At 33.8% G+C, this 12,423-nt stretch overlaps 1 protein-coding gene across 1 annotated transcript in view; it reads right to left on the bottom strand.

Moving 5' to 3' along the window:
• Ets65A (DNA-binding protein D-ETS-3) overlaps window positions 1-11,584 on the bottom strand; it is an 84,334-nt gene extending 72,750 nt beyond the window's left edge. Inside the window, exons 1-3 of the mRNA XM_089096106.1 lie at window positions 11,470-11,584; window positions 8,442-8,750; window positions 246-376 (exon numbers count right to left, since the gene is read on the bottom strand). Coding sequence (XP_088952232.1) covers window positions 246-376; window positions 8,442-8,749 — 439 coding nt within the window. The 5' untranslated portion in view covers window position 8,750; window positions 11,470-11,584. The remainder of the gene's footprint in view (window positions 1-245; window positions 377-8,441; window positions 8,751-11,469) is intronic.
• Window positions 11,585-12,423: the final 839 nt, after the last annotated feature.

The raw sequence follows: 12,423 nt of genomic DNA, 5'->3' as shown, positions 1-12,423 counted from the left end.
AAAAAGAAAAACGAATAAACCGAATTTTTGAACGAAACTTCCAAGGTTTTATAATTTCTAGAGGTAAAAGACACATAACCTAGGTTTATGCACAAATATTTGGTAAAACTTTATCACACTTCGTTTTTTTTCAGTTTTATTACTCTAAAAATTTCTCTTGCGTAACAGATGACCCCTTGAATTATCTCGTCATTTTTTCATTGTAAGTCATGAGCCGATAAACCCAAAGATTCCATAACACATACCTCTCAGCCTTTTGTCAATTGTTGAGTTTATATCGGAAGCGTCATTTGAGTCCTGATCGGAGAGACTGGGGGGTCTTTTTACTGTAACTCCATTCTCTTGGGGGTCCAAACCACATTGAACATTAGCGAAACTGAAAAAAGACTCAAAAGATAACAATAGGAGGAAGGAGAGGGTAATGTAAGGAAAAACGGAAAGAAATCTTAACGGACACATTCAATTAATCATATGCAAACAATAATAGTAAGTTTAATATGGTAAATTTTTCGCAGTTCTTATTATTGACTTACGAATAAAGTAAACATACCACTCGATGTCTTATTTTATGCTCTTTCCAAATATAATAATAATTTTTGTCGCAAATGAATTCTACCCCCACCCTTATATATACCAAATCAAGGTATGTATTTGCACATTAAGGGGGGGGGGCGGTCGAGGTGAAATCTATTTCTGATGCAAATGAGAGGTAAGTTTAAACTTTAACTACCCCCCCCCTATTGTGCAAATATATATCCTGAATTGGTATATATAGGGGTGGGGGTCAAATTCATTTGCGACAAAAATGACTATTATTTTCGTAAGGAACATAAAAAAAAGAATCGGGTGATATGTTCACTTTTTTCGTAAGTCAATAATAAGAACTGTGGAAAATATACATTTAATATACATAGCAGTTAGCAGTCGTTTTATATATATTAACTTATTGTTTAGTATGATTTAATTGTGTAGAATTTCTAATGTTAATATTGTAATGTGGTATATATTCTTTCTAGGAAGGAAGGTCAGTGTGTTTTCTATGATAAATACTTCTGATGAATCTAATTAATAATCAGAAGTTTAACTTACAATCTTCGAAGTTTAATTTACAATCTCGCTCCGCTAGGAGGAATGCATATATATATATATATATATATATATATATATATATATATATATATATATATATATATATATATATATATCCAAATATTCATCCGGATATGATCATCCAAATATTCATTCAATTCATCTGAGCAACATCTCACAGAAACTATAAAAATAAAATTAAAACATTTTTTGTAGCTTAGGCCCCTCCCCCCCCCCACACACACACACACGCACAAAGGAATCCAATGGGAAAAACTCTGATAGATAACGTGCAACTTAGCAATACTCTATAGCCATTTGTTTTATTGGATAAACTGTCTATAATAACGGCTCTATTATAATATAATAATGGTCTGTAATAACAATAGGATGGCAGGAGTTTGCATAGACATATCATTTAAAATTATAAATCTATGTGAGTTTGCAGCACTTTCATGCGGAGCGACCTCTTTCATTACTTAGAGAGGGCATTAGATCTGTAAATTTTTATTTGAATAAGCACCCTTTTAATATTCTACGAACGTGGTCCAGAGATGGTCGCCTACGTGACAATCCTTCACAGGGAAAATAAAAGTTTCATCATTTTTAGATGGGGGATTTGGGATGATTATACATGATGAATTTCAGGGCATAATTTCTTTCAAGATTTTTTGGAGGAGGAGGGGGTTAATTTTGATTTCTAAGATTTCTAAGATTATGCAGATCTTTATGTGTATTTTTAGCAATAGCTTTTCATACCCAGCTTTAATAATAATACACTTTACATATTTAGACTCAGCATTAATAATATATTTTGATGCTTTGCACATTGTATTTGAAACTTCCCTCCTTACGGATTCGATTTTCAATATGCAAAAGTTGCTCTTTACTGACAGTTCGCTGCTAATAACTGTTTGATCCATGGCTCTCTTAAAAATGAAGAAGGCTACTACTTTCTCCTTCAATCCAGGTTTTTTCACGGTCAATTTAAAACACGCATATAACAATGTTTCGGGAATGATTAATCACCCCTAAAGAAGTGCACGCATCCAAATATTCATTGGGGGAAAGGGTATAAAATATCAGAAATGAATTTTAGAGTCATGCTTCCTGTTGGTTCAAGATTTTTTTATTGGGACTTCCCACATGGAAGACACCAAGGAGGTTATGGGGCAATGACCCTGGAAACAAAAACACAGTAAAAATGTATATAAATAGCAAAATAAGATATATTTCCATTTAAATCTAGGTAAAAACACAAAGCCTTGTAGTACTCCCCCCCATAAAATTTTGTGGCGGTGCTCAAAATGGCTTTCCCAACTCTCAACTTTTAGACTGGTAGCCATATGAATTTGGTCTTTTATATCAAACAGAAAAATAGTTCTGAAATACAAGAGGGGCTCCTAGGCACCCTTATTGGCGACTTAGACCAAAAATATCCCTGTCTAACCCCTCAAGTCTCAAATAAATCAACTTATTTTAATGAAACTTTCAAATATATGTTTATGTTAAACCCTTGCATTCGGAGGACACACCTGTATTCTTAAGAACGATTACGCTACCGCACGGCATTATTGCCTTTCAAACTCGGAAGCTCAATTTTTAGTGTTTTTGATAATTTTAAATCAGTGGGCTCACTCAGAATTTTCAGTGGGTAGCTTTTTGGCAATATTCGGGCCAAAATTGTTGTTTTCCACTACAAAATGACAGAAAACAACAAATTGCATTGACACGTTCTTTTTTGCCACTTAATAAGAGCTTTACCGATACTGCAGGATCTCAGGGATATTGCAGGAGCTTGTTTTCCTTGTTTCATCGACTTTTTTGTCGCTTTACTTTACCCCCCCCCCCCTAATGTGCAAATATTTGATCTATTTTTGAGGAAATAATATTTGAGGAAGAATGAATGGAAAAATTAAATTTGGGATACATAGCTATTCGCACATTGGGGGGGGGGATAAAGTAAAATGAACCACTTTTAGAAATGATTAACTGTAATTTTTCTGGAATAAGAATTGATTTCTTAATATATTACTGACCTAATTGTACATTAATACCGAAATATGTTGCATACTATAAAGTAAAAATTTCATTGTTTTACTGTTTCTTTTAGTTTGATGCATATGTGGAACCATCAGAGAGGGGATGCATTGTCATAAAAATGACCATGATATTTTTCAAGTAAATATATATATATATATATATATATATATATATATATATATATATATATATATATATATATATATATATATATATATATATATATATATATATATATATATATATATATATATATATATATATATATATATATATATATATATATATATATATATATATATATATATATATATATATATATATATATATATATATATATATATATATATATATATATATATATATATATATATATATATATATATATATATATATATATATATATATATATATATATATATATGTGTGTGTGTGTGTATTTGCATAGGCTCTTTGTCTCTTACTTCGTAAAAGTTTAGCCATGACTGACAAAAAAAGGTCATTGATTTGGGCCATGCAATTTTTCTAAACAGTTGGACAATTCCTTATTGCAATTAAATAAAAAAAAACAAGTTTTTTTTAACTGAAAGTGAGGAGCAACACTAAAACTTAAAACGAATAGAAATTATTCCGTATACGGAAGCGCTGTCCCCTCCTCAACGCGTCGCTCTTTACGCTAAAGTTTTTTTTTTGTTTTAAAAAACAGCGTTGTGAGAAAGAGTCTAACTTTAACGTATTAAATAAAAAAAAACAAGTTTTTTAACTGAAAGTAAGGAACGACGATAAAACTTAAAACGAACAGAAATTATTCCGTATATGAAAGTAGTTGTCCTCTCCTCAACGCCTCGCTCTTTACGCTAAAGTTTGACTTTCCTCTATTTTTGTTAAACAATAATTACTTTAGCGTAAACAGCGAGGCGTTGAGAAGGGGACAGCCCCAGTTCGTGGAAAACGGTATTTTGATATCAATAGATACATCAAAACAATCAAATTTTAATGCTGATTTCAAATATATCAATTTCATCAAGTTTAGTCCCACCTATCAAAAGTTACGCGCCTGAGAAAATTTGGCTGATTTTCGAAAAAAGGGGGAAAGACCCCCTAAAAACTATATAAACTTAATGAAAATCACACCATCATATTCAGCGTATCAGAGAACCACACTGCGGAGGTTTCAAGCTCCTATCTACAAAAATGTGGAATTTTGCATTTTTTGCCAGAAGAAAGATCACGGATGCGTGTTTATGTGTTTTTTTGTTTTTTTCCCCCAGGGTTGATTGTATCGACGCAGTGGTCCTAGAATATCTCGGGAGGGATCGTTGGAACGGAAACAAAAATTTCTAGTGGCTTTTTTAAGTGACCAAAAAAATGGAGGGCAAATTGGCTCCCTCCCTTGCTTATGTCTTTCCCAAAGTCACCCGATCAAAATTTGAGATTGCCATTTTGTTTAACATGGTCGAAAATATAATAACTATGTTGTTTAGGATGACTTAATCCCCCGAAGTCGCCGGGGGGAGGGCTGAAAGTTATGAACTTTACCCAATGTTAAAATATAGTATTGGTTATTGGGGAGTATACAGACGTTTTCAGAGGGGACTTTTCTGGTAGTAGGGGGGGGGCTGGAGTAAGTCGAGGTATATGTGGTAGGATCTTACCACGAAGGAAGTTTTCATGGGAGAAGGGACATTGCTATGAAGGGGGCGCCCGATTTCCCAGCATTATCTAAATAAAGATCAGAAATTATAAATAAAAAACAAGTTTTTGAACTGAAAGTAAGGAGCAACATAAAAACTTAAAACGACAGAAAACATTACGTATATGATTGGGTTCATCCCCTAGTCAATACCTCGCTCTTTAAGCCAAAGATTATTTAGTACTTTCATAAGAGCTATTAATTAACGGCATTTGTGATTAAGAGGTCATTTTTAAAGAATTGGAACAAAATTCGAAATTTAGCTTAAAGAGCTAGGTATTGACTAGGGGGCGAACCCTCTAATATACGTATTAAAATATAAGAATATAGAGGTTCGTTACGTAAATTAATTCATAGCCTAAGTTACGTATATTTATTACTAATAAAAACGTTCGTAAATAAAATTAAACAGGTTTTGAGAAAGTCATTTAACCAAATAAAAGTAAAATTAATATTCAATTTTTTTTAATTATTCATGTACGGTGAGCCAAAATCAAAACCTGCATTAATTCAAAAACGTTCAAAAATTAAATAAAAAAACAAGTTTTTTTAACTGAAAGTAAGGAACGACGTTAAAACTTAAAACGAACAGAAATTATTCGATAGAGCGAGGCGTTGAGGAGGCGACAGCCCCTTTGATATACGGGATAATTTCTGTTCGTTTTAAGTTTTAATTTTTCACCTTACTTTCAACTAAAAAAACTTGTTTTTTATTTAATTTTTGAACTTTTTTGAATTCATGGAGGTTTTGGTTTGGGCTCACCATACATGAATAATTAAAAAAAATTGCATATTAATTTTACTTTTATTTGGGTAAATACCTTTCTCGAAAGTTGTTTAATTTTATTTACGAACGTTTTTATTAGTAATAAATATACGTAACTTAAGAATTAACTTACGTAACGAACTTCTATATTGATATATTTTTAATACGTATATTAGAGGGTTCGCCCCCTAGTCAATACCTCGCTCTTTACACTAAAGTTCGAATATTGTTCCAATTCTTTAAAAATGATCCCTTAATCACAAAGGCCTTTAATTAGAATAAATAGCTCTTATGAAAGTACTAAAAAATCTTTGGCTTAAAGAGCGAGGTATTGACTAGGGGGCGAACCCAATCATATACTTAATAATTTCTGTTCGTTTTAAGTTTTGATGTTGCTCCTTACTTTCAGTTGAAAAACTTGTTTTTTTTATTTAATTTCTGATTGATTTTTTAATAATTCTGGGAAATCCGGCGCCTTCTTCATAGCAATCTCCTTTTCCCCATGAAAACTTCCTCCATGGAAAGATCCTCCCACATAACTCCCGACCCCCCCCCCCCTGCACTACCAGAAAAAATCCCCCTGAAAATATCTGTATACTTCCCAAAAACGAATACTATATGTAAACATTGAGTAAAGTTCATAACTTTCAGCCCTCTCCCCGGGGACTTTGGAGGATTAAGTCGTCCTAAAAGACATATTTATTATATTTTTGACCATGCTGAACAAAATGGCTATCTCAAAATTTTGATCGGGTGACTTTGGAAAAAAATTGAGCGTGGGAGGGGGCCTAATTGCCCTCCATTTTTTGTCACTTAAAAAGGGCACCAGAACTTTTAATTTCCGTTCGAATGAGCCCTCCCACGATATTCTAGGACCACTGCGTCGATACGATCACCCCTGGGGAAAAAAAAAACAAACAAACAAATAAACACGCATCCGTGATCTTTCTTTTGGCAAAAAACACAAAATTCCGCATTTTTGCAGATAGGAGCATGAAACCTTTACAGTACGGTTCTCTGATACCCTGAATCTGATGATGTGAATTTTATTAAAGCTCTATGACTTTTAGGTGGTGTCCCCCCTTTTTGTCGAAAATCAGGCAAATTTTCTCAGGTGCGTAACTTTTGATAGGTAAAATTAAACTTGATGAAACTTACATATTTGAAATCAGCATTAAAATATGATTCTTTGTCTGATCTAATGGTATCAAAATTTCATTTTTTAGAGTTTCGGTTACTATTGAGCCGGGTCGCTCCTTACTTACAGTTCGTTACTACGAGCTGTTTGATATTTGCTTTTTTGGAAGCTAGCTTTGTATGTCTTTTAGATAAAGGTTCAGTTTGATTTGCTACTGATGTTATTTTATATTGCATTAAATTGCTTTTTGATGTTAAATTTATGTAGATATGATGAAGTGTACTCACCTAAGACTCTATTTAGGGATATGTTATTATTTAAATTTGTTTAATTTCCATTGCTTTAAGGACAATTTGTTTAATTTATGTGTCAGTACTAATTAAAAATGTTCCTATAGAAATTCAAAAATGAGGTCGCTAAGAGCTAAACCAAAATATATCAAATTTATAATGATGCTAAATATGTTAAAGTAAAATTCAGAATTTATTTCTATTTTTCTGCTTTCTTTGTTTAGCTGTAAACATTTTTTAAGTTTTAATGTGGTTCTACCGACGTAATAATTTATGTAATCACACAGTAATTGATATGCCAATTTTTGACGAGTAGCTGGGATTTGATCTTTCCCAGACTTTAGGAGATTCACAGAACTGTTTTTTTTTTTTTTTTTTTTTTTTTAAATGGAAAACTAATACTTCAGGCAAACTTTTTAAAAAACAAATTTTTAAATTAATTTTAGAATGTCTGGGGTTACACTATGTTTATGAGTTTCATCGATTCTTTTATAGATGTGAGATTCGACTTTAAAGTAATGTATATTTAATCTTTCAGTAAATACAGTGTTAATGAAAGGGACATGGCAATCATTTCTGACAACTATATCTCTAACAAAATGTTATTTCTGTTGAGTATATGGCTCTGTCAGATATGTAATCCCTCCCTCTACCCCCCCCCCCAAAAAAGAACAACAACAACAACAAAGTAACTAAATATATAATAGATACCGACGACCTAGCTGGATGTAGAATACACAAAATATAAAGCCGATTTTCTACTCTTAGATCCCCGTCCAATTCTTCCATCGACAGCCCGATCCGAAAAAGACATTGTAGTATTCCTTTTACCCTATGGAGGATGGTTAGTTTTTAAGGGGTTAGATGAAGTTATGTTTGGAAATATGTCATTTTGTGCAGGCTTTCTAAGAACTGTAAACTCGAGCTTGTCGACACTATGCACATTCTAAACATTTAGAAATAGTGTTTAACCCTTTTTCACTCTAGAGTGAATGTCAAAGTCAATGTCAACGCAAAATCCAGGCTCACCAGAGCCAGGCAGTATGTTACACAAGTCAAGGGCGTGATCTCAAAGGATGACGACAGTTGCAACTCAGAGGAAGCTAAAGCTATGCAAGACTTCCCTCCCCATAAAGCAGCAGTTTTAATAAGAATTTTGTAACTTCTATCACAAGCATCCGATAAAAAAAAAACAAAAAAACTTTAAAGCATATCTTTACCATAATTCCAAACGGATAGAAAATCATAATGTGTTCATGAATATGTATATATATATATATATATATATATATATATATATATATATATATATATATATATATATATATATATATATATATATATATATATATATATATATATATATATATATATATATATATATATATATATATATTATTTCAAATTAAAAAATCTGCTTACCTAAATGTTGCAGCGAACGGGTTGTATCCATACGGAAAAGCTGCACCAAAGCTGTTTTTAGAGCTTGGAAACCCGCCAAACCTGTAAGCTCCGCCCCAACTTCCAGTATCAGTAGCGTTTACTCCTGGACTATAATCATTTTCTGATTTGATAGTTATCCCTGTGGATCGACAAGAGGGTAGACAAGCAAAACCGAAGCCATGAGCATCGATGGATGTCGAGTTCACGGTTTGCGGTGATGCTAAACTGGATCTACGCAACTCATTGATGGCGCCTTGATAAGAACAGCTCTGATGGCTGTCGAACATTCTGCAAACAGTGTAGTAATTATTTTTTTTAGAAAACCAGCGATTTTTTTTTTAAATAAAGAATAAAATCATTTTGAATTATAAAATGTTTTTGTTCGCTGGAGAATTAACTTTCAGTTGCCTTTAAAAAGGAGGAGCAGCCTCAAATAGGGGGGGGGGGGGGCAAAAAATGGGGGGGTCTTGATCAAAATTGCACAATCCAATTTTTAAATGTCTAAAGAAACACTTCGTCAAAAATTTAAAGCCCACTTCTATAAAATGCGAAATTCTGTAGCTTACCTGTTTCAGGGATACATGTTTATCGCCCCCCCCCCCCAAGGGTGGAATTTTAAAACCAAGGATCGTCGGAAGTCATTTAGAAAGTGATGTTTTGTTGCACAGCAACTATTCGGGGGTAGATCAGTTACCTTTTGGGGGGATTGGAATGGCTTATGACTCAATCAGTACATTTTTCAGGCCAGCATTCAGCTCTTTCTACTCTAGATTTTTCAGATAAATACAGAAGCAGGAGGGGGCTGTAGTTTTAAATAGCGATATGGTTTGATAAAAATTTTATTTTTAACGTAAGAAGTGGGGTTGGTGGATAGTAGGTTAGCCTCCCTATCGACAGGATATCCCATGTGCGTCTTTAGTTTCAAAGTTGGTCTTTCATACCAAATAAGAAAATAATTAAAAGTACGAAATTTATCACGTTTCTAAAGGGGTTTGGCCTCACTCCATTAATCATGTGTTAAAAACTAGTTTTTAACCATTTTAGAGGGGTTTAACTCTTTTCTAGAGAGGATTGAATTATCGAAATGATCTTTAAATATAGGGGCCATTACAGATAAAAAAAAACAGTTACTGATAAACATATTTGCTGGTGCTGTGCTGAGGACGGCCCTTGGACATAGGGCCGAAATATTCACTGAATTGAATTCCTCTATCTTGAGAAAATTCATAATACCTCGCTCTTTACGCTAAGTCTTTTTAGTACTTTCAAAAGAGCTGTCTATTCTAATTAAACGGCGTTTGTGATTCAGGGGTTTGTGGTTCGACCAAAATTCAAACTTCAGCGTAAAGAATGAGTTATTGACTTGGGTGCGAACCCCTTCATATGCGTAAAAATTTCTGTTCGTTTTAAGTTTTAATGTTGCTCCTTACTTTCAGTTGAAAAAACTTGATTTTTTATTTAATATCCTTTGAACCGAGGGATATATCAAATCCCGCTGATTTGTTTTGAATATCACGAATGGCTGAAGTAACATAAAGCTGATATAGTTTCTCTAACTGATCTATGGAGAGTTGAAAAAGGAGCGTTCAAAACAGTTAATCGGGTTATCTTTAGAATGACTTTTCGAGTGATTGGACAGTTTCGGTCTCAGGTCGGGATTCGTTTGGTCGATTATTAATGTTCAAAATACAAATTTGAAAGTTTTGTGAATACCGGAAGACATAATTTCTAGACTTCGCGCATAATAGAAGAATACAGTGAAATTATAGGAAGACAGCTGATGTTGAAGGGAGATTGAATATTGATAGTTTACAACGAGTTCTACTAAGATTTAAAAATATGCTCTCAAGCACGGTAAAAAAAAAAAAATAATAATAATTTGCCAGTCAAAAATGGCTAAAAACTAGATTATTGTTAAGCTTATGTACCTGAGAGAGATTGAAGAGTCCTCCATAAATATATGAAATGGATATTTCAAAATATTTCAAAATATTTCCACAATATTTCCAGTTAAACAAAAAATCGCGAAGAAAGGAAACGAGGACAATTAACAGCCAGTGAAAAAATTGAAAAATTATGCAAATATTTCGGTCAAGACCTCCGCTTGACCGTCCTCAGTGCAGAATAAAACTGATAAAAATATAAAAACCAAACCTTAAAATAAAAACACGAAAATATATTTCCAGTATATTTTTTCCAACATACCTTATAAAATATTATAAATTATTTCCAATAAAAGGTCCAAAAAATGTCCAATAATATTTCCAAAAAAGTTTGGCTTTGAAAAACCGGAAAGATAGAGTATCGAGTATAGGCTACATAAAAAATGCACAAAATGCTATCAATTGATTTTAACCTGTATAAAGGGAAGAGAGGGAATATACCCATCTCTAAGATCGACACGAAGGACCGCCCAAAGGCCGTATCCAGGGGGGGGGGTTACCAGGTTTGAACCCCCCCCCCCCCGAAATTTTTGACCGAGTCGAAAATAAGTCGAAAATTAGTAAAACCTAGATAAAAATCAGTAAAATTAGTCGAAACCTGATTCAAAATTAGTAACCCCCCCCCCCAAAAAAAGTCAAAAATTAGTAACCTCCCCCCCCCTGAAAAAAAAATCCTGGATCCGCCCTTGGACCGCCCTCAGAAAGATAAGACGCTAACAATTTAGAAATGGTAATTTTTGGACGTATCCCCGTGGACCACAAGGCTCCACTACCACCCCTCTACCTTTGCAGCAAAATCAGCAAATATTTTGGCAACTAGTGCAGGAAGGTGACTACAAATCTCAACAAATTAGTGTGTAGGATTAGCGTGGCCTAAATAACACGCTTTACGTAAACACTCACATAGCAATGACATATTCAGAGCTAACAACTTACCATGATCTATTACTCCCTGAAAAGCCTGGAAAACCCGGGATATAATACTACTTTGTTTCTTTGCACAAGAATAAGAATCTAGGGATTTTCCCTTCCTACTAAGCATATTTACTCTTAAGACTACATACCTTTTCCCTCCTCTATACACAGTTTCCTTCCTTTTAGAACCGGGTTTCCTGTCGCCGGAATTTTGCAGAAGAAACTAATTATGGATTAACACCCAAAGGGAAACGTGGGAAGGAAGCCCAACGTCAAGTGAAAAACTCAACACTTACAAGTTCTAGGCTTCGGAAGTAAGTTAGGAACTGCTAAGATCCGGCTTTCCCGCCCAGAGGGCGGGTCCTTCAGGATATTCCCTGTTTAATTGAATCACTGCGAATCGAAGATTCGTCTGTTTCCCGGACTATAAGAGCATGTCAAGTTTTTCTTTCCCTTGGAAATTCTTTTCGGGAAGTTTCCACAAATAGAAAAAGGAGCCCAATATAAATATTACTTAAAAAAGAACAACTTGAGTGAATGAAGGATTTAGTCTTCTAAGTGCTGCATTTACAAAAAACAGTTGCATTAGAGCCCTTTCTCTAGGGGCTCTTCATTGGGCCTTTAGGTCTTAAGCCTCTTCTTTGGCACTATCTAGGAAGAGGACAGACCGATGATACACCTCCCCCTCTCCTCAGAAAACAAAGAGTGCATCACTTAATGGTATATGGAAAAAAGTACGAAACACACAAGAAGCTTTTGTGAGCCTGTGGCCACTTCACATGAGCCATTAATGAATTGTGCTATACTAATGCATTAAATGTATCAAATGCATCAAAATATCTTAAATATAACAGTGTTAGTTCAATCCGGTGCCAAGAGCGTTTGTTTCCGAACGGTCAGAGAAACACTTACAGGCTCGTTCTATCAAACAGTTCGTGGTAATGAACTGTAAGTGAGGAGCGACCCGGCTCAATAGTAACCGAAACTCTAAAAAACGGTATTTCGATACCAATAGATACATCTAAAGAATCAGATTTTAAAACTGATTTCAAAAATATCAGTTTCATCAAATTTAGTCCTACCCATCAAAAGTTACGCGCCTG

The sequence above is a fragment of the Artemia sp. Qi Xiang Cuo genome, chromosome 10, assembly GCF_049724085.1.
Source record: "Artemia sp. Qi Xiang Cuo chromosome 10, ASM4972408v1, whole genome shotgun sequence".
Lineage (NCBI taxonomy): Eukaryota > Metazoa > Arthropoda > Branchiopoda > Anostraca > Artemiidae > Artemia > Artemia sp. Qi Xiang Cuo.
The sequence above is the reverse complement of the archived record's forward strand: the minus strand, read 5'-3'. Positions and strand labels throughout refer to the sequence as shown.